Raw genomic sequence first — 27,285 nt, 5'->3', positions numbered from 1 at the left:
CTCGCCGCGCCGCTCAGCTCGGCTCGGCTCGGCTCGGCTATCTCCGGCCGCACTCGGGCGGCTCCGTCGGCCGAGGTGCTTCCGCCTGGCTGACAAGGGGGCTTTCCCAGCTGTTTTCCGTCGGCGCTCGGCTCTTTCCGCCTAGGGCTTCGGGTATTTCCGGCAGGAGGTTCGGGTGTTTCCGCCGCCAGCTTCGGGCGGACTCGGCGCTTGGCCGGCCTCGTTCCTTCCCTCCCCGCCGCCTGCCCCGGTAACGGTCGCTGGGAGTTTAAATGAGCAGGGGCCGGGCCGCGCCGCGCCGCCGCCGGGACACGCACTGAGGCGGGGCCGGGGCCGCCCCGCTCCGGACTCGGCGAGGAGGAGGAGGCGGAGGCCGGGGAGAGCAGGATGACGGTGCTGCAGGAACCCGTCCAGGTACCGACCCCTGGGCGGCCTGGGCTCGGGCTCGCCGCCGCGCTCAGGCCCCAAGGCCCGGCCCGGCCTGGCGGGGGGAGCCGGACCCGCCGCGTCGCCCGCTCCCCGGGGGAGGCCTCTCCGCCGCCGGGCCCTCTCCTGTGGAGGGGGGCCCCGCTCCGCTTGGGCCGCTCCCGGGGGGGCTGCGGGCCCCGGGCACCCCCTCCGCCGGTGGGAGCGGGCCCGGCCCGCAGGGCGCTCCGGCCGCTCTCTGCCGCCAGCCCGGGCTCCTCCGCCCTGCCGGCTGGGAGCCCGTGGGGTGCTGGGCTTCCTCACTCCTTCGTGTGTCCCCTCCCCATCCCCTGCGCCTCTGGGACGAGCTGCCCTCGCCCTTTCTGCCCCTTTCGGGCCCCCGCCGGGGGCAGCCGGCCTCCCCGCGGGAGGGGTCGGTCTCCCGCGGCACCACAGCTGAGTCGGCTTCCAGAAAAGGCCCTTTCGGCTCCCCCCGTAGATCCCCTGGGAGACCTGTTGATACCTCTCTCTCCATCTCGCTTACCTTTCTGCATTTGCTGCTATTGCATTTTTAAATGCTTACAGCGTGCTCGGCTCTGTACGTGTTGTGCAAATGAAGGACGTTCCTTCTTCCCAAGGAGTTAGTACCTTCAGACCGATGGGAGACCTAGGAGAGAAAATAATATAAATTTTGTTTTTGTACCATATTTTAGTCTCACTGCAGTTACCCCGATGGGCTTCCTGCTCTTGTTCTCAGTCTTCCCATCCAAAAGGCATGATTCACAGAATGAAGAGTTGCTTCTTCTTTCCACCTTCCCTGTATGCTCATTACTCTAACTATTCCGTAATCTTCATTAATCAGTCTTCTTATTCGTGTTCCCATTAGTTTTTTGATTTTTAGATTTTTAACAGGGTAGGGGTTTTTTTTTCTAGTTACGCTAGGAACCACTTGCTGTAAGTGTCGTGGTAGTACATGATTGTGTTCTGTAACAAACATAGTGAAAATTCTTGCTTTTGGCTCTCCTCTCTCCTTTTAATGAAAAGGTGAGAGGGGAGGAAAGACTTTTCCTGTGGAAGACCACCCTGCTGACTTGACTCTGTCTGTGCAAGATGGTGACAGTGATGGCACTCTTGTAGACCAGGGGTTTCTGTCCTTGATGCCACTTTTCTGTTCGTCCCCTCTGAGACTGAGGGCCAGTGTGTTGCTGGAAATGCTTTCAGCCACCTGCTCCCTCTTCTGTAGTGGTTGTACTTACGCCATTGCTGTTACCCTTGGAGCTGGACTGGTGTTTTGCACCAGTTGGGCCTTCTAGGAAAACATGGGATTACAATAGAAAAGGCAGCCAGAATGCATTGCGGAGTGAATGACAGGAAACAATATTTAATGTTTCCGGTACTGTGCTAATTAGACTAACCAAGTGGAAAATACTTGCTATTCTAAGAGTTCCCTGATAGAAATGTGCAGTCTTGTTTTCATTTTTCAGAAAGGTAAAGACCTCTCTAATGGTATTCTCCGTTCTCAGGCTCTTATCAGCTTGGATGTTTGATAGGGCTTTGCCTTGCTGAATACATCTGTTTAGATTCTGTCTGCTTTCAAATGCCAAATAATTCCTTAATCAGTGGTTCTACTGGTGTTTGCATTGCTGTTATATCCTTGCTTATAGCACTACTGGTAAGTTTAGGATTTGTTATTTGTTGTGGCCTTGGACATACTGTTGCTTTTAATGGCAAGGAAGTCACCAGTGCACCATCCAAAACGAGGTCAACGTTTGAGTTCTGCCTGATCTGCTGTTGTAGCTGTAGTCGTCTTTGTGCCATGGCTACGAGCAGTGGTGTAGAGATGGGACTGCTGTACTACAGGACCTTTCCAAACGGGCTCATGCTTGTTTTCTCACTAGTGTAACATGTCCAGTGAGCGGTCTCTATTTTGCAGTACACATCTGGGTGAAGTCGATTGCATTTCTTAATTCCTATTTTAGCTGGAGTCTGCGTACTTAGCTCTGTTTTTCTGATTTTTTTTTTTTATGATATGATTGGAAAAGTTGACAGTACTTCTCATTTTTGTCATTGCAGAGATTTTTCCTGTCTATTTATCTGTTCTCTCCCAGCCTTTCAGATGTCTACAGGGCTTAGCATTCCAGGAAAAAACTATCATCTTTACAGTTGTGATATGCAAAGTATGATAGATAAATAACGGAATCTGTGTGTGTATGTTGCCATATAAACGGTGCGTTTTAATTACCTGAAATTAATGTCCCAAAAGACATCCTGTTCACTGGTTAGATTTTTACTAACTTTTTTAATCCCTTAAGATGAACAAAAGTGCCAGAGTTTACAGAGACAACAAACCTCTACTGTACTTCCTGATGTGGTCCATTTAAAACTCTTCAGCTCAAACATAAAGCCTTCTGTCCCATGTACTGAGAAACAGACTGGATGCCTTCCAGTATTTCTGAAAAACATCTTGGAAACAAAATGAACACTTTCCTTGGAATTTAGCTGTTCAAGGTGATCATCTGCTGTGACCCACTTGAATGGTGCTTGAACTCCAAGGCTGCTGTCATGGCTGAAAACATGCAATACCGATGTCTGCTTATTTAATGGACAGAGTTTGCATAAGTACTAAATGCAGCACAGGTTATCACAGAAAACTCTTCTCCCCTCTGCCCACCCTGAAGGAGTCTTAAATCATGATAGAAACTGCTTAGCATGTCAGTAGGCTATAAAGCTTTGAAAATAATTTCCAAGGCTATATAACTGTCAGAAGAGAACACCTATCTCTTAAGAGCTCTTTGGCTTAGATATGAAGTGACACTTGGACAATGCACAGGATTTTCTGGATAGAAGATGGAACTGTCTGAATCTGCTTTTATTTTCTTGCTCTCCTCTCTGAGGATGCTTTGCTGCAAAGCTGTGGCTGGTATGGTAGTTTTGGAATTCCCTGTTCATTTTGCATTTGCAAATTAATGCATATTTAAAATTAATGACTACGACCTGGAGGTTTATCTGGTCTGCAAGCATGCTTAAATAAAACTTTGAAACGCTTCAAGCTTCCCTCCCGTCCACGTTTGTAGCCCTGAGAACAGACATTGCAACCAAAGTATCTCAACTGCTTTGCACACTCTTGAGGAGGCTGCTTCTTTGGGTTTCTGTTGACAGGTTCCATGTAAAATTTGATAACTACCACAGGGAGGAAACTAAGACTACATTTGCATTGTATTTGTGGTTGTACTGTGTTATCCTGCTCTGAATTCTTTTGGGATTAAATAGTTTTTATTGGATAAATGCCCCCAAAGTTTTTTGCTTCAGACCACTCTTCTGGTGTGGTTTAGCAATTGTCGTGTGCCGCTAATGATGTGTAGATGCACATCATTTCATCACATCAGTTCAAACTTCTGCTAGAACAAACTAAATTACTACTCTATAAAGAGATTGATGTTCCTGTCCAAAACTTGCTTCCTAAAAGGTGCACAACAAATCTTCTTTTTCAGTAGTTTGAGACACAGTAGTTGTTCAGACATCTGTTCTCATAGAAAATTGTTACTGCAGAAGTACGGCTGATTCCCTGCCACCTTCCTTTCCTCTTCCTGCTCTTTTAGGAGAGCGTGTGCAAGGATCCAGTCTTCAGCATTTGTCTGTTGAAGGCATGAGTCCAACTTGCACCTTTTTGGGTTGCAAAATGACAATTATTACATAACAGGGATACTACCAGCTGATGTCTTGCTTTCACTGGGACTCTGCTCAGCAACGATTGTTATTTGAGCCAGTGTGTAATGTAACTCTTATAATGTGGCTGTGACGTAGCCACGAATCACTTGTGTTGTCTTTTAGCCTTGGGTGAGATTTTCTCAAACAGGAGCAAGTTGCCAGAAGTCAAATGACATTGATTTCACCACCCCCACCCCCATACCTTTGTTTTGTAAGCATGCTGCGTTACATCCCTGTAAAGACAGTATTTTTAACCTGAAGACAGCAAAACTCGGATAGATTCATCTAAATGTCACTCGTGACTTGGTAAAGGAAGAGCTGCTTCTGAGAGCAAGAGAAAAAGAAGACCTTAGGCTGCTCTGACTTGGGTGTAGTCTGAAAGATTTTAACACCTTCCTTCTGTCTTGTACTACTTGTACCACGCTGTCTGCGGTGCACAGAACAATGTACAGCCTTGGAGCTTTTCAAGGTAAAAGGGAGTAATCACTTCAGGCAGACTCTGTGGCTGAAGTTATCTGAAGTGTGGAATACAGCCGGAGAGAAATAATAAGGTGTTTGTATTATAATAATCAAACTAAGAGAATTAATTTTTAAATATTTTCACACGAGCTTAGAAGTACCTGTTGACTTTCTAAGTATATTGTTGGTACCTACTGATAGAAAACAGTATCTCTGTAGAGATTGTGTATAATATTCTATATAGTAATTGGAAACTCTGGTGCGTACTCTTCGTGAAGACTGTGTAGGCTTCCCGTGAAGAGAACTCACACATTTTTCACACCCTGAGTTTGTCAAGTTTGTGTTGGAAGAAGTAGCATATGGTACATGTAACTCTGTGTGATGTTTGAATATTTTTTTTTTAGATTAAATTGGCGCTTGCCTTTCCTACTGGGAATAGCATTACAGGGCTCTCTTTCTTTAGCTCTGGAAGATTTCTTTTAGTTTTGGAGTGTCTGATAGGTATCAGAAGCTAATTCTGTTTGTCTTTGGTTGCTGGTGAATACTGGAGGAATACTAGGCCACAGTGCCTTGAGTTCATAAGTTCAGATCTTGTTTGGATCAGTAATAATAAAACTACTGCAAAATGGCTGTTTGCTGCTTATGGGAAACTGCTTTGGAACTTGAGCAAGACTGCCAGATGGGAAGGAACTGCAGTCCTGATACCAACCCTGCTAACCTCAGAACACAAACCCTGATAAGCGTGCACGCCACCACTAGTAATAGGTGGGGAGGAAAGGCTGAATAGATCTTAAAAGGAATTATTTTTCCCATCCCACCCCTCTTTTACAGATAACAGAAGGCTTTTAATCTGATCTGAAGAAAATTGGCTGAGTAGTGCTTGTTGTGAAACCTGCGTACCCCAGCCCTATTCTTTTGCTGGACAGCTCTTGCTTGTAGCTCAACTAATGGCAACAGCAGTGCAAGTAATTATGACAGCCGCTTTAATGGTGTACACAGTTTGTACACCTGTATGTACGTTTGATTTGCGTTTCACTGGGAGTAGTGCCATGTTTTGAGTCTGTACAAATATTGACAGTCCCAAACTCTTGAGCTTGGTGTTCATGAAAAAAGAAGATAGTACCCTTAAGCAGGTAGCTGGTTTTGACCAAGCATGGGTATGTGAGCAAAATGCAGAAGTAGGTTGCCTTCATATATGTCTGTATATATCAATTTGTCCATCTCATTTGCATTGCGTTCATTCTTGTGTGATACCTCACAGTCCTAATCAGTGGCAGTGAAGAGGTGGCTGATGAGCAAAGACCCAAAGAAAACACCACAACAAAAAGCAGTGCATTGTGTTCATCTTGGTTCTTAAGGGAACACTGATATCTCTTCAAGGGAAATGCTGTATACCTAACGTACTACATCAACAGCAGTCTTATATTGACAACTTCAGACACTGACGTGATTTCTAGTCCTGTTGGGTTTTGGTTTGGCATGTCTCAAGAGGAGATAGTTTAAATGGGTTTAGGCATAATGCCATTAAAATGAGTTGGGCACCCTAACTTTTTCCCACCTCCCCTGCCCCTCCTTGGGCACAGCCAAGAGCAAAATGGAATACTCTGGTAACCAGCTGGGGGGTGGTTTTTGTTCTTACCTTTACTTAATGTGTTATTGTTTGGTGGTAGTTTGCAATAATTCGTGCTCAGTTATGCAGCAGGCTAAAACTCAGTAAGGAGTGGAAGTACGCACTGTTATTTCAGTGTGTGCTGGCTGAGGCTTATAGATGGTTGTGTATGGTAACTGGTCAGCAACGTTCTTGGATTGGTTCATGACTTCAGCGCTAAGTTGGTTTCTTTAAGTCTCCTTACTAATAGTTGAAACAACTAAAACTTGGCCTGCACGTTTATCCTACTTCATTCTTCTTATGACTCCAGTAAAACAAAATTGAACTTTGCCTTTTGACAGTAAGAGCTAATGAGGTTTGCATTTTTAAAGCTTCTCTCTAACTTTAGATTATTTTCTTGTTTTGCAGGCTGCTATATGGCAAGCACTTAACCACTATGCTTACCGCGATGCAGTGTTCCTTGCAGAAAGATTATATGCAGAAGGTATGTACTTTGCAAATACAAAGTTCACGTTTTTTCAATTTTGATTTAGGATTTTTGAGCCTAAGGTCCTGCTTTGTTTTACTCCTGTTGTTGTGATAATGAAGTTTAACTTTCTGCTTGGGGAAAGTGGAAGAATGCCTCACAATTAGGTTGGAAAATCAAATCATGTAACAGCAGAAATGTTATTTTACACTAAAACCTCCTTAAAAAAAATTAAACTCAGAGTTGTATGTTTAAGTACAATATTTATAGTGATCTGTTGTATGGTATCAAATAGGAGGGAGGTTTTTTTAATAACCTTAAGCATTGCATGTCTTCCAAGGGCACTTGAGGATAGATGCAGTACGCAAATTCTACAAACTGTCTGGATATTGAAAGCTGTCTTTGCTAATAATGCTGTTCAGATATGTTGATTGGTGTGTTAGCTGAAAGAGATAATCTGGTGATGATGAAAGAAAAGTGTAGTGAAATTGAGACAATGAGAATCGGAACATATGGAATAGGTATCTCCTGTTGAATTCTTGTTAACTGTTACTTCATTGTAATGCTGTCAGATCTAGGATGTCTTGGATACTGAGCAGGCAGCAGTAACACAAATCCGTGCTTTTCCTGGGTCCTTCAAAGACCACTTTCTTCTTGTGTTCTAGTCCCTCTTCTTCCTTAACCTTTCCTCCATGACCTCAGATAAGCTTTTTGTTCTTCTCTACTTCTTTCTCCTTGATACTGGTGTTTGGCTTTTCTTCTCTATTTTCAAAGGTATTGTCTCCTAATCACTAACATAAAAAACAACCCAATCCAAAAGCTAAAATATAAGCATAATATCATTTCTCATGCTAAACAACTTGAGCTTATAATGTGAATTAAACTATATAACCTGTTTCATGCTCTGTGTTTTGTAATGAAATGTTTTGCTTTCAATGTTTTTCCTGACGTGCCCACAATGCACTTCATAACAATGGAAGCACACACCTAATTTTTGAGAAATAAGGACTTTTATTTTTTTTCCTTACGTCAAGATTACCTATGAAATCTGGGGTCTTCCCTCTGGTACTTAAATGAGAAGTGCTGCGTAGAATATTACGGAACCTTATAATCTAGGTGTGCATAAAGGAAATAGTGTTTTAGGGATAACATCTGTCCCCTGAACACAGCACATCGTGAGATGCAGGGAAATGCTGGACTGAAGGTAATTGCCAAGGATGTAGAACCGAAGAGAATCCACTTTTTGCAGCAGCCAAGGGGAAAAATATATGACTTGATACTGACACTATCTTTGCAGAATAATACTCTGCAAGAGTACTTCAAACGGCTTTTTTCAGTGACCAACAGTGCTGAGAGAGAACAGCATGCATGCTGTCACTTGGTTCAAGCAATTAACTACTAACAAAACGTCTGGCTTGTGGTTAAAATAAGTAGTTATACTGCAGAGTAGAAGCTGCCGAACTTGAATACGGTGACTCCATATTGGCAGTAGGGATTTTACCCTGAGAAGAACTTCTTTTCAGTCCACCTGCAATTACTGTCCTTGTGGGGACATCTGTGACTTGGTAGTTTCCCAGAACTCTCGAAATGTGTTAAATTAGTGGATAAAAGAATTGATTTAACTTTAATTTTCAAAAAGATCTTCTGGTGTTTTTAGGATAAGGCTAATAAAACGTCCTCTCTTTGGGTCTTCCGTTTCCATTATCACTGTCTGGGTGATGACACAAACTTAAAATAGTCAGTTTTCAGTGTAGTAAAGGATTTGAGCAGGTTGCCCAAAGAGGTTTTTGTACAATGCTCGTACTGATTTTTCTGAAGAGTTCCATGTAGGTAGATGAACAGACATCAGAATTGTTTCTTTCAATGCTGAATTCCATTTGCATGGTAGTATGTTCTGAAAAGTATAAGGTAACGTGGGTTTCTTAGTTGTTTGGAGATTGAAGTTGCTTGCCTTTATAGCCAGCCTTTCTTTGATTTAAAATACATAGTTGCATAAGGGTGATTTGAGTGTAACATTTGGGGAAGTACAAAGAATAGGGTAAGACGCCACAGCTGTACATAATCTGTGAGTGTATTTGGATATCTCCCTCTTTTTCCTTAAAACCCAGAAAACCGAGTTAAAATGAAGTCATACAGATGTTTCACACAATCATAGTTTAATGCTCAGATTAACGCCACAGCACGGTAATGTTCACTGTTGCCTCACAAAAGTGCGTTATCTGGCGTTTAAAGTTTCAGCTGATAATTTTACAGTAAGGTTTTAAAGTTACTTCAGGGGTTAGCTCGCTGTCCTTTATGCTGTAATCACAAGTAAAATTGGAAAGTCTGACCTCAGTCTTAAATCTGGATGCCAAGTCAAGCTGTTTGAATAGAACATTCTTGGTGCGGTACATAATTCATCTCTGCAATGGAAGAAGTGTTGAAGCAGACATCAAATCTAAATACTTCCAGTTTCTGCCATAGAGAAATGTTTGTCTTGATTACTCTTGTTGTCTATTTAGATAGAGGTGACTTTTACTGAAGCTTGACTACTTCATTCAGAATTTGGAAAATTGTGAGGACTAAGCTTGGGGAGAAGATTTGTAGGAGAGCTTGTCCCTATCGCTACTTCCTGACGTAAAATAAATAAAGCATCAGAATGGTAGTCTTAAGCCATGTTCCCAATGAAACAATGAGTGTAGGCAGCAAAAAGGGCAAGACTTAATGTTGGGGTAGAGATGACTGGTAATTGACTGACTTTAATAGTCATTAAAATTGGAAAATCTGCTCCACTAAGTCATGTGAAGATACAGCATCAAGTGCTTTAGAAAAATAACAGAAGTAAAATTGCAAACAGGAAAAGACCACTTGACATTAGGATTAAAATTGTTAATTAGGCTACTTCGGCTGAAACAGATCTTCCTTCTGAAAGTTCTTGTGCTTCCTAACAGCCATTGTTGTGCCAGCAGTTATGCACTGCTTAAGCTAGTGCGAAGTGTTACTAGCAGGTGTGATAGTACTCTGAGCCAAGTCTTGCTGTGGCCAACGAGTTGTTAAAGTAGCTGTGTTCTACTAGGAACGACTGCTTTGCTTGACTTGCTGTTATTTTAACAACAAGCTGGCTAATTGCTTATTTAGATTGGGTAGCCAGAAGGATCAAAGTTCTCTTGCCACAGTAGATGTTAAGAGTTGGTCTGACTATACAAGAAAATGGCATATGGAAGTTTGTTATGTGCCAACGAATACGGAAATGTACTTCATTCAGTAATTAATTTCTCTAATATCAATACTCGTTTTCTTGTATCGTGTTCCTAGCTGGCTTTTACTCCCTGCTCCCAAATTCCTTGTATCAAAATGGTAAACAACCAACTGATGATTTTTTTTTTAATTTTATTTTTTTATTTTTAGTACATTCAGAAGAAGCACTGTTTTTACTGGCAACGTGTTACTACCGCTCAGGAAAGGCCTATAAAGCATACAGGCTCCTAAAGGGACACAGCTGTACTACTCCACAATGTAAATACCTGCTTGCAAAATGTTGTGTTGACCTCAGCAAGTAAGTAAATACTTTATGCTCTGTCCAGGGTTACAAATGCATTTTTTTTGTTTGGATTTCTCTTTGAAAGCTGTCATGATTGCATAAACTAGTAATTAATTGGTCCTTCAGCTCTAAAGATTATTATAAGTTCAATTCATTTTGCTTTCAGATATGGACCTAACGAACATTAGCCCATATTGCAGAAACCTCTGAAAAGTATTGAATAACTTACAAAGGAGCTGTCAAGCTGTGTAGGGGGAGAAAACATTGATTGCTGAGATGACTCAAGGAGACCACTCTGGGAAGTGCTTGTTTTGGTTTTGTGTTTCTCTGATACTTTGCTTATTTCATTAAGTGTTTCCAGTATGAATTTAGTGGAAAGGCCACTTCCCTCAAACAGGAAGCTTGCTCCTCTTACCCGGTTACTGCTAATGGGTGGCCAAGGGAAAAGATGGCAGACAGAAATCTGTTTTTTAAAAACCCACCACAAACCCACCTTGAATCCACATCCAAGAATGCTGTATTCAACATCAAAATTAACCTAGACAGGGATGTAGTAGTGTCAAGGTATTTTGCTGTTTTTCTGGAGTCTAACAGCAAGAGTATATAATGAAACTGCTCAAGCTACAGGCCCTAATGCCCTGGGAGTTTGTTAATGAGGGTATTTCACTTCTATATAGACCTTTCAGCTCAAGTGTAGGAAACAATGTCTGGCTGGGGTGCAGAATGGAGAGGATGAGGCACCAAGAAAGGCAAAAACTTTTGTTCAAAAAACTTTAAATACTGTGGTGGTTCTTTACAGAAGCTTAAATGTCTTCCTACAAAACAGCTTGTGGTTATGTGTTGTGGCTTGTTTGGTTTGGGTTTTTTGAGTGGCCCTCTTCCAATGACCAAAAAAAGAAGTTTAGTTTATTTAGAATAGGTAACGTGATGTTTGGAGTTTCTCACAGTACAATGCGATTATTTTTGCAGGATTTGTGATCCTGCTCACAACATGTAACCAAAACGCAGGCCTCTCTGGAGGCAGCAGGGGAAGCTCCTTAGTCTTTGATACTTTCTTTAGTAGGCAAGTCCTTTGACATCTTTAGAGTAGCTAGGATGTCTTGCCTTGTTGTCTTTCTTTTGACACTCTTTTAACACTTTTGGAGCTCTTGGAGTTTCTTTGCATCTTCCGTTGAAAGGGAAATCATGTTAATGCTCTACTTGGAAAGGTCCCAGTGGAACAAATTTTGAAGCTGATTGTTCCCTCCCTTGCTTTTACAAAGTCTGGTGTGTGCATATAGGACATCAGCTTCTGAACCGATTTCAGTTAGATAGGTGGGATTTCTTAAACGTATTCTTTAGAATTTGTTAAATTTAACTGTCATTGCTGTTAGTTATATGAGCTCCTTTATACAGGTGCACCTTATTTTCTTGTGGGAATAGTCTATACTGATAGAAGCATCTACCTACAAGTATAACTTCAAGTGGAGGCATGAAGAGATGATTTGTTTGTGCAGGTGTTGGTTGGTCTCAAATGCCAGAAGAATGCCTCCCATCCCTGGAACTTGTATAAAGTAATTTTCAAGTCTAATAGTGAGTGGCCCATTCCATGTGAGCAGTACTGCTCGCTGCAGGTGTAGTCAATGCAAACTGAGCCTTTGTTCTCCTTTTGAGCCCCTCTTGCAAGAAAGCAAGGTATTAAAATTGAAAGTCTGTGCCATATCCCAATATTGGATCTTAACTGAGTGCGTGGAGCCTTCCAGATTGTATTTCTTAGTTGGGAAACAAAGCCAAACTAAGCGTTGTCTTAGCTTGTTACTAGGTAAAGTACCTTCAAAAATGAAGTATCTAGAAGATTTTCTTGTCCTCCATTTAGTATCCTACCTAAGATTAGTCACTTCTAGATAAGTCATGTTGTATTATGTGTCTTTGGTTTTGGAGTGGTGTGCGTTTTGGGGTTTGTTTTGTTTTTCTTCCCTCTCAGTAGAGATGTTTGGCTTCAGAGTACTGCATACCTCCATGTTGCTAGAGGAATCCATCAATTATTTCAAATTCACTTGCAGGAACTAGTTTGTATGTGGTTTGAAACTTGTGAACACTGACAGTAGATTTCTGTTTTTGTTTGCAGCAGGGTGAAAACACTGGACTACCAATACTGTGAGCCTTGTAACCCCTTTAAACCTCTTGTTTTTTAAAAAGGCTTGCAGAAGGAGAGCAGATCTTATCTGGTGGAGTGTTGAATAAGCAGAAAAGCCATGATGACATTGTTATGGAGTTTGGTGACTCTGCATGCTTTACACTCTCCTTACTGGGACATGTCTACTGGTAATGTTGCTTTTTTATTTTGTCTAACAAAGCTTGGGGTTTTTTATTTGGCCAAGCCCCATTTTAGTCAAATACATTTTTAGTCACCACAGAGTACACCTGTCTCTGGGTTATATGGCCTGCCCAATTTGGGAGTATGATAGTTGTAGGTAGATAGTTGTAGAAGCCATCTAACTTGGGAATGCAAAAATGGTTTGTCTTTCACCAGAGCTTCTGACTGACTGAAAACACAAATTCCTCTTTTCCAGGTTGTTAAGCATGCAATCCAAGAGTCCTTTTTTGTTTTTTAATACCTTTGGGTTTATTCTGTATTCTTCCCTAAGAGGAAACTCTCAAGGCCTGTTTCTCAGTGTTGCCATTTTGACTTTTCTATATCTGTTTTACAGATGTATGGCTATAACCTTCAAATGAAAGTTTTGATTTGAGGACTGCCAGTCAGAATAACTTTACAAATTTAAGTGTTTTGTTTTTGCCTAGATTAAAAAAAAAAAAGTTTCAGTAAATGTGAACAGATTGAATAGGAATAGTGGGGTTCTTGGATTCTTCCCTAGTATACCTGTTCTCAGAAAAAATTGTTTCAGAAGAAGCTATCTTTGTAGCCAGGTAACTTAGGGTTCAGTTTAGCCCCTAATTTATATGCAAAAATATTATCCATAGATATGTAAATGGATGGAAGGCCAGCAATCAGGTTGCTGTTTGCAAAAAAAAGAAAAAAAAAACTGTTGCAAAGAACAACATCTTTCTAAAATGAAAATTCTCAAGCTATTCTAGTGCTTATGTAACTTTTTTGAGGGCTGTGTCTAAGTAACTTTCATCTGTGTCTAAATATGTCCAATAACTTCAAAAGAACTCAATATTACTCTGTGGCTTGAAAAATGAGTAATGTTGCTGTGACTCTCAGCATGTTTTTGTTTTTCAACTCCTCTTCTGGAAAGCTATCTTGAACAAAAGTGCTGTTCTTAAGTTTCCCCATAAACTGTTACATTCTTCTTGCAGCAAGACAGACCGGCTTGCCAAAGGATCAGAATGTTACCAAAAGAGCCTTAGTTTAAATCCTTTCCTCTGGTCCCCTTTTGAATCATTATGTGAAATAGGTAAGTCTGCAGAACTGTTTTACTCGTGAAGATGTTTTCTACATTTCTGGTTATGTCAAGCTTTGATTTGCCATTGCCATGTGGCAAGGTTTATTTTGCTCCTTGTCCAGAACTAGTAAGGAAGGTGCCAATAGAATTCTTTGGGAGTGGTTTTGTGAGCAATAATGCATTTAAAATACTTTGACAGCGTTTAGAGTTTTTGTCTTGTTTTCTTCCATTTTCACTACTTACACATTTTTTGGATTTAACAATACCATGTGTTTTTCCAGCCTACAGTTAGTAGACCCTTAGAAACTATGCTTCTGAGAATAACTTAAAGCAAGTCTAGTTTTTAATAAAACTGATTGTCCAGGGTTTTGTAGTGGAAGAACACTTTGATTTAGTGCAAGGAGTTTTAAAATTATGAAATAAGAATGCACCCCTTCTAAAATGCCTTGTCCCCTGTCCTCCTTGTTTAGGATTGAATATTCAGTGTATAGAATCAGGAATAACTATTTAAATCTGCTTCCGATCTTACAGGTGAAAAACCAGACCCTGACCAAACATTTAAATTAACATCTTTACAGAACTTCAGCAGCTGTCTGCCTAACACTTGCACAACATTGGTATCTAATCACAACATATCCCATAGACAGCCTGAGACTGTCCTTATGGAAACGCCGCAAGACACAATTGTGAGTTTTGTTAAAATTATTGTATTTAAAGCAGTCTTTTCAGCTTAACTGAAAAATGCTAATTAGAAACTACGCTGCATGGGTATCTAACAGCTGCCTTCCATTTTTCAGGAGTTGAACAGAATCAACCTAGAATCCTCCAATTCAAAATATTCCTCCTTGAACACAGATTCTTCTATGTCTTACATTGACTCGGCTGTAATTTCACCAGATGCTGTCCCTCTTGGGTCAGGAACTGCCATATTGTCTAAACAGGCTCAAAATAAACCAAAAACTGGGCGGAGTTTACTGGGGGGACCTGCGGCTTTGAGCCCACTAACTCCAAGGTAAGTCCTTGAGATAGACAATTTCTGTCTACAGCTGTGCTGTTGATAATGTTTGTGATTTGGCACAGTATACTCGAACATGCATATTAATAGTATATTACAAATAATGCTGCAGAGGCAAAAGCTAAACAACTTCAGTAACTGCTCTTGGTCCTAGTGTTCATCTCTTCTGTTTTTTAAACAAGCAGTTGGTATTTTTGATCAGAGGAGAGCAACTCTTGACTCAGTATATTGCTTATTGCAATGTTCACGCTGGAAAAATCTTTAAAGGAATATGTTTCTGCTCTGAAATAAACTCTTAAGAGCATTCCTTGAATAGCTCTCCTCTAAAGAGCATGTAAAGATATGCTCTGTCCTATATGCCATCTTATTGAAACAGCTTTATGTTGCAAGCCATTACTACTTGGATGGTCTGTGCCTCTCAGTTGTTATGCAGGTAGGCAACAAAAGTTCTGTATTTTTCAATTTCAGGAATAAGAATATTTTCTATTAAAGTATCTTTTATAGATGAGGATAGTAAGATGTTAGAGGGTTAAGATAAATCAATGAAGCAGTTATGAAATAAAGTTGATCATCTGGGTCTCTGTTTTAACCACAGAATCAGGCCAGCTCTCATGGTCTAATGCTCAGACTTTGACCCTTCCTCTTCATTTTGTTCTCAGCTTTGGAATTTTGCCACTAGAAACCCCAAGCCCTGGAGATGGATCATATTTACAAAACTATACAAACTCTTCTTCTGTAATTGATGTGCCATCCACAGGAGCACCTTCAAAGAAGGTATCTTGCGTTCTAGAATGTGGTTGCTGTTCATAGAATTTGACATGGCAGTGTACTTTTAATCTGCATTATGGATTCTGCTTTAAAAAAAACTTGTAAGTGAGCTGAATTGTGCTGGCAGTGGGGAGAACCTGACTTATTCACGGTTTACAAAATTTGTTTTGAAAAACAGTTTGAGTGTGGAACTGACTGAAGCTGCCTTTAGTTGTGGAAAGGGTTTTGGTTAAGTGGGGATTAAATTTATGTATAATTTGTCTACAAAGTACGTGTAAAAACAAACAAAAAACCCAACACACGCACCCCCGCTCTTACTAACAATTATTTAATGCAGCAAAATAAAATATTGTTCACCAGTTTATGTATATTTATAGGCTAGTGAGGTCGGGGTGCAGGGAGCAGTTTATTTTTAATTTGACTACAACTGATCAAGTATTTCCCTGACAAAACTCTTTAGACTTTTCTGAAGTGTTAGTTAAAATCAAATTATTGTAGAATAGTCTGTTACATTGAAACAACTGTTTCTAAAGCCTCAATAGTTTTTTATTTTGAAAATCTTCTTTTCAGCTAAGCAAATGAGGCAGCAAGAAAAAAAATACAGCACATCTCAAAGGTGTCTGCCTTGTAAATATTTTCAGCTTACTGTGTCACTTCCTTTGGCTAGCAAAGATTTTTGTTTTCTTAACTTTTATAAGGATAAGCGATAGTCTTCTATTTCTAATGAAAACAAGCCCTTTTTTCCCCACCCGAGATGCACAAGCGTGTGCAGACTGCCTAGCTGGTGTTGCTAGAGGCAACCTGAGAAAGGTGCTGTATCTTCCGTCTGCCTGCTGTCAGAGGAATGTGCAAACACTGATGATTCTAAACAACGAAGGATTCCTAACTTTTCAGTGTGCAAGGTGGAGTCTGAAGATAGTCCAGACTTCAAGTTTTCACTTTAAGTTTTTTTTAAATTCATGTATTTTCAGGGATGACTTCAAATAATCCTAGAAACCTCAAGTGAGCTGAAGGCTTCTTGCAAGCAGTTCTTGAATTCTAGTTTAGAGACCAGAGTAATCAAAATACTGCTGGTGGTCTGTGGAGGTCTGACTGATAGAAGGGTGCTGTTTCACTCTGCTGAAGTCACATGTAGAGGAAACTAAAAATTGTCTTTTTTACTCTGTAAGAAACTGCCATAGTTGCCATAGTGATAAATGAGAGGTGGAATGTTGGTGACAGTTGAAGAACCATTTGTTCCTTTCTAAAAACAAAAAACCTGAGGATTTTTCCCTGTATTTTTAGTAAATCTAGAAGTTGCGTGAGGGATGCTAGTGTTTCCTAGATGGCCAACTCTTTAAAGTAAAAGCTCAGTGCAAGTAATAGTGTTTGAATTACTCAAAAAGTAAAACTTGAATTTCCCCATTTGATGCTCTGGACAAATCGGTTGGTGCTCAGCTTGCTGTGCCATTCTGCAAGTGAAATTTGGGAGCTGTTGAAAACTGCATTTGTCTTTTCTCCATTGACCCAATACTTAAAAGAATAAAAGCCAGTAAGCAGATAACTCCCCCCCTCGGATGGTCTTCCGAAGCCTGTGACTGGGAACTCTGGACTCTCACTGTACAAGCCCTTTTGGAATCCTGTCTCTACACAGCTTATTACTGCAACACTTTCTATCAGTTCTCTTAGTCTTGCCTTTTTTTTTTTTGCCTTTGTTCTGTTGGGGCCGGATTGTGCTAAAACAGTCTGCTAGAAGTATGCTTCGTATGGCTGATCCAATTCCCACCCTGTAGTTGCTCAGGACCAGCCAGTTTTCCACAGTACCGTTGAAAACGCTGGCTTGTGGTGGCTTGTACATATGTAGGAAGGTAAATTGCCATGAGTCTGAAAAATGGAAATAGTTAGCAAAGTGCAGCTCTTCAGTGTAGTACTCACCTGCATTTAATCTCATGTGTGTACTACATGATTGACTTGATTCCCCAAAGCTTTTAATCTTAGCTGCTGCTTTGCTAGGTATGGCGCAACGGCACCAAGGTGTGAATTTGGTTAATCCATGCGTATGCTTTCTGCCCAGATGCATCTGTGCTACTACCTAAACACAAATATTTAATGCATTTTGGTAAACAGCCTAGAATTCTGGTGCATGCTTTGTCCAATGCAAATAATTACTTGGCCAGTTTCACTTCCACTCTTCAAATTACCGATTTAGAAAAGGTTTAGTGTAGCTGTGGCTAGAATGTGCGTGACTTAACGGAGGCAGTTTCCTAGGAAACACTGACGTAAATGAATGAAACATTAGGATGGATCCAAAGGCTTCCTATCTGAGTGGGCAAGCATGCTTGCTGGCCGCCTAAACTGTCCTCCGATAACAAAGAAACTGAGAAGGGAAGGACAAAACACTAGAAGTCAGATAATGCATAAACTGGCGTTGCTTGTGCTGTCACTGATCCCGCTTGCCGATTTCTGGTGTCTTAAAGAACATCTCTTCCAAACAGCCATCACAGAGTTGAATGTTCGTGTCCCTAGAGTGGGCGGAAAGATCGGGTTTAAGCTTTCTTTAAAAGACAGGGAGGAGAGGACCCGTTCTGAATCCTTTATAGGAAGTCTACACATCAGACAATGAATTTCTATCTGAACTTGTTCCTTAGGTCTCAGATTCACAGTCAAGTTATCACAGCTCTAAGTTCCCACACCTCAGCTGTTCCAGGGTTGGCATCAAAGCGCACATTTTGGTTTTCTGAAGATGTGTGAAGATATAAGACAATGTTTTGGTGCTAAGTCATATTATATGCTTGTAACCTGTGGCAAATAAAAAGTACAAAAAATATGCGTGTGCACACAAAGCCTTGCTCAGCTGACATGCAGTAACTTGCTGCTCCGTGTTAACTTGACTTTAGGTATCTGTCTGTTAACTTTCTACACTGCATAATGCAGATCCCTTTTTAATGAAGCAGTTCGTTTCTGTATCTGCTCCAAAGGCTCATGCAGTAATGGTTTAATTTGTGAAATACTGATTTATGCTAAACAGGGCAGGCTCAGATGTTGTACAGTGAGCACCTCAATGAGGTGTTAATGGTGAATGGCTTCTGGATGTGATTGTAATATGATAATTGAAAAACCTTCTTCTTTCCCTGGTTGGTTTTTTTCGCACAACTTTCTGTGGAGAAGGAACTTTAAATAGGACATCTTTTCATTCCCTTTTATTCTTGCACAAACATCTTAACATATAGCTTCTTGCCACTAGATGGAGATTTTATATCTTTCAAATGATGTGTGTGATGTTGGTAGACTCGATGTTATTGGCATTTTAACAGGTAGAAAGAGAAATGCATTTGATGGGTGCTCCTTGGAGGGGGACACTCACCCTTTATTGAAAGAATCTATATTTATCCTATATTTATCCTCCTTTGTGCAGTGTCTGATAGGCAAAATGGATTTGGTTTGATACAGCAGAGATTGAGGCTTCTGAGTGACATAATAACAAACCTGTAGAAACTTTGTGTTATGCAGACTGTCAGCAGGATAAGCCAAGCTGGAACAAAATCTGTCTTCTCACAGAGCGGAAATAGCCGGGAAGTCACTCCAATTCTTGTTGCACAAACACAGAGCTCTGGCCCACAGACAAGGTAGGAGGGGGAAAACCAGAAAAATCGTCTTGGTATTACTTCTTGCATCGGCTTTCTTGAAGGAATTTGCCGCTTTATTTGCCCAAGCTGTGTGGGTGTTCCTGCAGAATTCCTCTTTGGATGAGGAAGAAGTGTACTTTTTTGTTAGGTAAAATAACTTCAGTGGATGAGGAGGAAGCTTGTGTGTGGTGGTTGGTCTGTTTGTTTTAAATATCCTTTGCAGCTAGACCATTTCATCAATAAAATGAAAAAGTAGCTGGAAGGAAATTCTGTTCACGTTCTTAACATGCAACAGGTAGATTTTTTTTTTTATCCCTTGAAATGGGAATATCTGTGCTGTAGTACTTGAGCATTTTTCTTTAAAACAAAGATAAAAGCTGTTTTTATTAAAAATGGAGTGAAGAACTTTATTTTTTAATGTGCCATTTGTTTTCAGTACAACACCTCAGGTATTGAGCCCAACAATTGCTGCTCCACCAAACGCACTGCCTCGAAGAAGCTCTCGCCTATTTACTAGTGATAGCTCTACAACCAAGGTAACAAACTGCATGCATTTTGCCAACTTATGGGTTTCTTACCCATGCCACTGTACTGACTAATAATTTCCCCATATGCATAGCAATTCTAGCAGCTTAAGAACAGGTCCTATAATGAGCAGAACTTAAGAAATACCTGGCTGTACAAAACATGTCATGATGCCATAATGTGTTGTTTTTTTCAACTCTCAAGTGCTCAACTAAAATAGTAGGAAGAGTCATGAACAAAAACAAAGATACACACTGGGTTGACAAACACAGTGGTGCTGCTAGCTGTCAACCCGTTTGAAAAGAGGTGGTTGTGTTCAGATATATTTATTGAAGAATTCATTCTGAGCAGATACTGGGGGTTTTTTTCCCCAAAACTAAGTTATATCTGTTTTCTGCTCTTCAAACAATGGAGCAGAACACCGAAGCGCAAATATTCCTGGACTGTAGTTAGGTTATGTGAATGTTTGCTGTTTAAAAATGAACTACTAAACATTCAATGAAGTTATTAGGTGCCTGTATACTTAAGTTTAAAAGTCAAACGTCTGGGTGTGGTTGCTAAAGCTGCAAAGAGGCATAAATATAACTTTACACAATTCACTTTCAAGTTTAGTTTTCTGAGTTTAAAGGAGTTTTTTATATGTAACTCTTACTCTTCTTACTTGCAGGAAAATAGCAAAAAATTAAAAATGAAGTTTCCACCTAAGATTCCAAACAGAAAAACAAAAAGTAAAACAAATAAGGGAGGAATAACTCAACCAAACTTAAATGACAGTTTGGAAATTACCAAACTGGACTCTTCCATCATTTCAGAAGGGAAGATTTCCACTGTTGCACCACAGATCCAGGCTTTTACGCTACAGAAGGCAGCAGCAGGTCTGTTTGAACACTGTTGGACTGTAGTAGAGTAAAACTTTAGTATATCTATGTTTTAAGGTTGAATGAAAAAAATGTTGCTCCAGTGTTTGCTTCTTTCTTGTTTCAGTTAACCTGCAGCTGTCACTTTTGTATGATTATAAAAACTGATTGAATTCAATATCTTCTATTTAACTTACAAAGAACACATGAAGAAGTATTAAAAGTGGCTAGTTGTAAGCTGATATATCTTGTAAGCTCTGATCTTTGTTAGTGATTAAAATATTTTCAGGCAAGATCCTTGGAAATGGATTCAAAGGAGCTATGAGTAACGCAGTCATCTTCCCTCAAAATCTAGTTTATGTAGTCTGTTCTCCCTTCATATTTCCCATTTGTTTAAAAACAAGTCTTTATTCAGATTGTCAGAAAATCCTAGACAAACTGCTGAATTCCTCTCTTTTGGCTCAATAATGTTTCCAGGCAGCAAGAAGATGTATCCATGGATACCAGACATGTGGAAACTGTGTTCAGACCTAACAAAATGTTTGAATAGCTGCTGTAAATGCAAAACTCCAGTTGCCCTGAACTTCAGAGTTTCTCTGTTCCCGAGCGTTCTGTTGCTGGCTTAAGAAGTCGTTACTATCTGACTTCCATTACAAAGACTGATGTTTAGAATATTATGCCTAAGTTAAGAGTGTATAAGCCTGTGTGTTTGGGAACTCCCAAAAGATTTTCATAAGCAAGTTCAGGAGCAGTGCCTGCCACAATGAAGAGCTTATGGGATTAGCAGTTTCAAGTAAATAAGTCTCAGCTGTCTTTTTTTTTTTTCCACTTTTATTTATTGTATTTTTCTCCTAGAAGGTTTGATGAGCCTTCTTCGTGACATGGGGAAAGGTTATTTAGCCTTGTGTTCATACAACTGCAAAGAAGCGATAAATATTTTAAGCCATTTACCATCCCACCACTACAACACTGGCTGGGTGCTGTGCCAAATTGGGAGAGCTTACTTCGAACTTGCAGAATATATGCAGGTAGGAACTGTGTGGATTGGTTCTTACTCTTTTCACTTTTGTTTTGTGTAGCTTTGCACAAAACCTGCAGGCTTCCTGCAAAAGCTATGGGAATTTTACAGTTGAGATAATTATATAAACATAAGTTATACCTGGAATGGATTTAGATCATTAATCTGTATTCATTGAGCTTTCCTGAAGAGGCTGAGTTACACTTTAGATTTCTTTTAATGTTATTTCCTCTTGCATCCAACCGTTGGGGTCTCCTCCTTGCCTCTCCCCATCTTCACCCACAGCTGTGCTGATGTAATTGTACTGCAATGTTGTAAATTAGATCACTGAAACAATTTGAGTTCTAAAACCAACAACTTCTTTCGCCCTTTTTAGTTAACACAGATCACATCAATGACCTAGTTTCCTTTGCAGCCTCAGAAATTACAGCATTGGCACAGCTGAGGTGATGTCAAACTGCTTCAGAAACAGAAGTGAGCAGTTAAGGGTAATCCAGCAGCTTAACTCTCCTTGTCACGGTTGTCCTGATAGCTGATGTGCCCATTTTCTCAGAAGTTTTTAAAATGCTTTTTGACAGATTGTGTGCAGGAGACAAATGCAGCGGGTTTCAGAAGTGGTTTTTAAACTGTACACACAGTCTGATTAGAGATGGAGCATATTGTGCTGCTTAATAATTTATTTTGAAAACTACAGGGGGTTTTCAAATTGAGGCTACAGATCCCAATGGTTTCCTAAAGCTAGGCTTCTTCCCTTGTTGCTGCTTTGAGTGTTGTAGCCTGGAACTTAAGTTTATGAAATAGATATCCAAGTCAGAAAGACTTAGTCAACTCTTGATAAGAAGCATAGCTGTCTCAAATGAAAGTAAAGCACATATATGTGTTGTCACATGCTTACGCATGCCCCCCATCCCTGTGTCAGCTGTGTTTAATGCAGTGATTGTCCTGTTGCCTTTTGCCTTGCAATTATTACGCACAATGTGTGGAGGGGTGTAGCACTCAGTGTGAAGGCAATACCTGTCATCTGTTAGAGTGGCTGATAATCATAACTGGCCCATAAAAGTATGCTATGCTTTTTCTGATTTTGTGGGTAACTTTCTCGCCTTGCTTGTGCACTGTGATAGAAACAGTAATGTAATCTGAGTCAGCAGTAGGGAGAGCTGGCTGCATTTCTGCTGGCATAACTATATTGGGGTATAGTCGCTTCCTTCACTTGAAGGGGAAATTACAGGGCCTGTAGCTCTGCATAGTACACTTACAAAGCAAAGAGGATGCTCAGTCGGGACATACGAGGCTTCTGACCTTGACCTATGTGCCCCACTTTGGTGGATGGAATTTTGTTTTAAGTTTAATTTCTGTTCGTAGGCTGAGAGAATATTTTCCGAAGTAAGGAGGATTGAAAACTACAGAGTAGAAGGCATGGAGATCTATTCGACGACGCTGTGGCATCTGCAGAAAGATGTTGCCCTTTCAGTTCTTTCAAAGGATTTGACGGACATGGATAAAAACTCACCAGAGGTATAAAATGCTGTGGTCTTGAATGAGAAGAGAGTAACTGTATGTGGCAAAACGAATGATTCGGAACAAAGCTCTGAGTTCTGATCTAGTTCAAGGGTATTCTCCTGTGAGAACTGCATGGCAAAACTGGAGAGGGAGCTGGCAGGATTGTCTGTTGAACTGATGATGCCTGAAATGGCTTTTTAGAATTAGGATATCAGCTTACATGGAACAGGTGGAAACCTTTAATGGTTATTTAAATTTGCATTGGCACCATTCATCCAGGAAGATCATGGGTTAGTCAGTCACTCCTACTGCTGCCAGTATGCAAAGATAAGGAATATCTTTTTTCCTGTACCACCTGTTAATTGCTGTAGTTAATTCACTGGCACTTAAAACGTATTTGCTCTAGAATTTAGTTTCAGACATAATGTTGCACATTTTTATGCCCAAGTCCATTAAACTGCAGAGTGTATGGTAGTATAAAGTCATGATACGCAAAAAGCCATGTATTGTTTAATGCGTGCCACAGTAAAAATAATAGATGTATGCATTTATAGATGTGTTCTTGATAGAGTTGAGAACTGTAGATTATATTGGGATTTTTTTTGTTGGAGGAGAGAATCCTGTTCGTGTTGTCTTGTTAGCTTGTCTAATAATGGAAAAAATCAAAACTAATGAAGCAGTTGGTGGTTGTAGTAAGATAGTCTGGAGAGAAGAAAATGCAGATTCTAATACAAGGAGTGGAGAACAGTTATGCGACTTGGCAGTGATGCTAAAAATTTGGGAAAGCAAGGGACCCTGGGCTGTGATGCTGTGCAATCTCGACACTGGTTGCTGAGCAGGAGGGAAAGAGGAGGTTGCTGCTAAAACTGTTGCTCTGCAGATTGCCGGATTTGTCAGTTGGAGGGAGCTGAAGAGTGAAAGTGAATGTACTGTCTCCCCCTTCATTATTCTTAAATATCTGAGATGTTTTATTTCTAGCCTTTTCAACAGCTTCAAAAGCTTTAGTCATCAGTCATCAAAGTGTCTAATTGGCACAAACTTGTTGGGTGTCCTTACATTCTCGATTTCTGTACTTCAGCTTGTCTGTCTATAAGGTGTATTTAGGCCTATCTGCCTCCCAGGAATGAGACTTAAGTTGTTTTATTATTGTTATTTTTTAATCTAGGAGGAAGTTATATATAATTATGTAAATCAGTATGGAAAAATCGGTTCAGCTCAAACTTAGTCACTCTGAGTTGTAAAAAGTGTGCTAATGTTGCAATGCTGTTTTTACTAGGCATGGTGTGCTGCAGGAAACTGTTTCAGCTTGCAACGAGAGCACGACATTGCAATCAAGTTCTTCCAGAGAGCCATTCAAGTTGATCCAAACTATGCTTATGCCTACACCCTGTTGGGACATGAATTTGTGTTAACAGAAGAACTAGACAAAGCATTAGCTTGTTTTAGAAATGCAATCAGAGTCAACCCTAGACACTATAATGCATGGTAAGTTTTGCTTCATCCCCCTCCTATTGCAACGTGATACAGAATTCCTTTTGGAGAAATAGCTTCTGGATGCTGCCGCTGTTATCGTTTCACTACCATTCCTCTCTCTAAGAAGAGAGCAAAGCTATTTCTGAAGAAGATGTGGGCCTCATCTGTTTATTAAACAGTTACTTCCACAAGGAGGGCAAAAAATTGGAGCTTTTTTGGTTTCTACAGATCTTCTTGGCTGTATTACCCCAGCTATTTTGTTCTTCTGTACAGCACTCCTCATGCATCTAGTTGATTGTTCTTTGGTTACAGTTGGAGAGATCTGCCCCTTTATACCTTAGGGTAGTCAGTTTTTTATGGCTTTTTCTGTGGAAAAAATATATAAAGCAGTAAAAGTTACATCTGCTAGTGTAAGTCGCTCAGTCTTGAGAAACTTTTGTATGCTTTTTACTTTGTAGCTGTTTAGCCAGTCTTCCTGTGTATCAGATACCAGTTCTTCAAACTACCCAATTGAGAAAAAAAAAAACCAAGATAATTTTAGACATGGCTTTTTCCCACAAGAAATCATTTCACACCCTGGATAGGGTTGGCAAGTCTATAGACCGTTTCTGCCAGGTCATATTCACTGACAAGTAAGACCGTATCCAATCAAATTAGTCTTTAACAGAATTGGTTTTCTGCTTGCAGGTATGGGCTGGGAATGATTTATTACAAACAGGAAAAATTCAGTCTAGCAGAAATGCATTTCCAGAAAGCACTTGATATCAATCCGCAGAGCTCGGTCTTACTGTGTCACATTGGAGTAGTAAGTAGATTGCACCTAACTCTATCCTTGTGTTTTAATCTGCTTTTGTACTTTGTTTGCAGTAGAAAAGTCATTCTGAACGTTTTTAGCAAAAAAGCCCAACAAGTTCAGAGTACCTACTGGAGGATCTTAAGTGCCACATGAAGGAATAACCACAGGATTAATGTGTCAGAAAAGAAACCCTCCTCTGTCTGTCTGTCTCTGTCTCTGTCTCTCTCTCTCTCTCCCCCCAGACTACTTTTAGTCAGTAATGAAATTATACTATCAGGTCATGTTTGTGAATCAGCCAAAATAGTAGTGATATGAAAGTCAAGACTGTGTGCAGATATTAATGTGAACAGAGTATTTATAGGAGGGGGGGGTTATACTTAATACATAAGAAATTAAGAGGGTTTTGACTGCTGTTGCACGCACTTCCAGGTTTAGACTGGATATTAGGAAATTTTTCTTCACTGAAAGGGTTATCGAGCATTGGAACAGGCTGCCCAGGGCAGTGGTTGAGTCACCATCCCTGGAGGTATTTAAAGGACGTTTGGATGAGGTGCTTAGGGACATGGTGTAGTGGTGGGCTTGGCAGTGTTAGGTTTACGGTTGGACTCGATGATCTTGAAGGTCTTTTCCAACCTATACGATTCTGTGATTCTATGACTTGGACCAGCACTTCCAGTTCTATAAAATGCTAAGGTACCTGTCTTGCTTTTCAGAGTGCAGTATTTTTGTCCTGGCTGTATGTCGGTGCTGCCCTCGTTCTAGTCACTCGTAGATGTGACAACTTGCTACTTAGGCCACTTTATGCCAAGTGAAGTTTCAGTAGCAGGCAGCTACTTCAGCCACCATCTGTTAAATTAAATTTACAGGCCTATTTGAAAAGGTGGTCATTTATCCACCTGGTACTTCAGTCCTTAGAAAACAGTAGCCTTGCTCTAGCGAATGCTTGCTTACAAAGTTGGGAAGCAGTTCTCAGATACTCGTGATAGTGACTGAGGGCTGTGTAAGTGTGATGGATGGCTACCTGCTGGCATTCATTTGCCTTCTATGTGGCAGCAAAGCTGTGTCAAATTCTACAGGAAGAGTGGCTACTTCTCACTTATATATGGAGAAGGGCATTGAGTCCACTCCTGGCCAAAGGTTGACTTCTGTTGGCCATTGGGCGGGGAGAACGTTTTGAGGTGGAGATGAGGCAAGGTGAAGTTTTCTTCCTGTAAGAAAGCTTGTTAAGAATTGGACAATTTTTTTTTTTAAAGGAACAGATTGTAAGTAGATGTAGTCAAGTGGATTTGTCCTTGTCTGGCAGATGAGCTGTTATTTTCCCTTTTAAAATTGTTCTCCCTTTCTGTAATAGGTCCAGCATGCACTGAAAAAATCTGAAAAGGCTTTGGATACTTTAAACAAAGCTATTAACATTGACCCCAAGAACCCACTATGCAAATTCCATAGAGCTTCTGTATTATTTGCAAATGAAAAATACAAGGTAAGATTTGGTACATCTAGACAACCTTGAGTTATCTTTAAATTGCTGTAGCTAGGAATGGGGATGCACTGGAAGCTGAATGTTTACAGATGTACACTGGGTAGCATCAGGGCTTGCAGGAAGAGCCTGGGACGTTGGCCTGTCTTGTAGAGGCTAACGTGAAGCATCTGCTTTGACAAGTGCCACCTTTGCCAAGGGAACTATGTTAAATTTTTTGATTGTTACAAAACCTAGGGCCAACAGGTGATGCTTTTTTAATTATTATTATTTTATCTGACCCTGGAAAAAGAAAGGAAAGAAGGGGAAATTATTGCAGCTGTCACCGACATGGGGCTGAATTATCACGAGCCTATACTAAATTACTAAAAAATGGCCCAGCAAACTGCCCCATAATCAATTATAGCTATAAGGACCAGCTGTTTCAAAGGCTGTGTTATTGAGTGAAAAATAAGAAGCTAAGCAATTTTGGTCTGATCCCCTGCTGACCTGTACCCTGTTTAGAATGAGTGAAGATCTTCCCACAGTCTGTCTTTCCAGTGACTGTTGTCCTCTGGCCTGTTTTTTTGGCCACAGAAGACAAGCTGCAGTCTGGTTTTTTTGAAACCTTGCTTCAGAAATGTGTGTGTACATGTAAAGGGAAAACTTTACTTATGAATTTTCAAAAAAAAAGTTCTAACTGAACCAATTAAATATAA

At 40.4% G+C, this 27,285-nt stretch overlaps 1 protein-coding gene across 10 annotated transcripts in view; it reads left to right on the top strand.

Moving 5' to 3' along the window:
* Positions 1–212: 212 nt before the first annotated feature.
* Positions 213–27,285, top strand: part of CDC27 (cell division cycle 27) — a 35,376-nt gene continuing 8,303 nt past the window's right edge. Inside the window, exons 1-17 of one of the 10 annotated variants that reach the window (XM_075523259.1) lie at positions 215–414; positions 5,404–5,537; positions 6,590–6,665; positions 10,035–10,182; positions 12,346–12,471; positions 13,468–13,565; positions 14,085–14,239; positions 14,351–14,565; positions 15,228–15,342; positions 18,808–18,941; positions 19,378–19,477; positions 20,134–20,341; positions 21,179–21,351; positions 22,704–22,856; positions 24,118–24,326; positions 25,002–25,119; positions 26,462–26,590. In XM_075523259.1, the coding sequence (XP_075379374.1) occupies positions 5,520–5,537; positions 6,590–6,665; positions 10,035–10,182; positions 12,346–12,471; positions 13,468–13,565; positions 14,085–14,239; positions 14,351–14,565; positions 15,228–15,342; positions 18,808–18,941; positions 19,378–19,477; positions 20,134–20,341; positions 21,179–21,351; positions 22,704–22,856; positions 24,118–24,326; positions 25,002–25,119; positions 26,462–26,590 (2,175 nt within the window). In that variant the 5' untranslated portion in view covers positions 215–414; positions 5,404–5,519. Of the gene's footprint in view, positions 415–5,403; positions 5,538–6,589; positions 6,666–10,034; positions 10,183–10,333; positions 12,472–13,467; positions 13,566–14,084; positions 14,240–14,350; positions 14,566–15,227; positions 15,343–18,807; positions 18,942–19,377; positions 19,478–20,133; positions 20,342–21,178; positions 21,352–22,703; positions 22,857–24,117; positions 24,327–25,001; positions 25,120–26,461; positions 26,591–27,285 lie in introns of those variants that run through there. The other 9 variants (XM_075523266.1, XM_075523262.1, XM_075523265.1 and 6 more) reach the window with 9 other exon arrangements.

The sequence above is a fragment of the Mycteria americana genome, chromosome 22 (genome assembly GCF_035582795.1).
Source record: "Mycteria americana isolate JAX WOST 10 ecotype Jacksonville Zoo and Gardens chromosome 22, USCA_MyAme_1.0, whole genome shotgun sequence".
Taxonomy (NCBI): domain Eukaryota; kingdom Metazoa; phylum Chordata; class Aves; order Ciconiiformes; family Ciconiidae; genus Mycteria; species Mycteria americana.
Note: the sequence above shows the minus strand (reverse complement) of the source record. Positions and strands in the feature narration are given on the sequence as shown.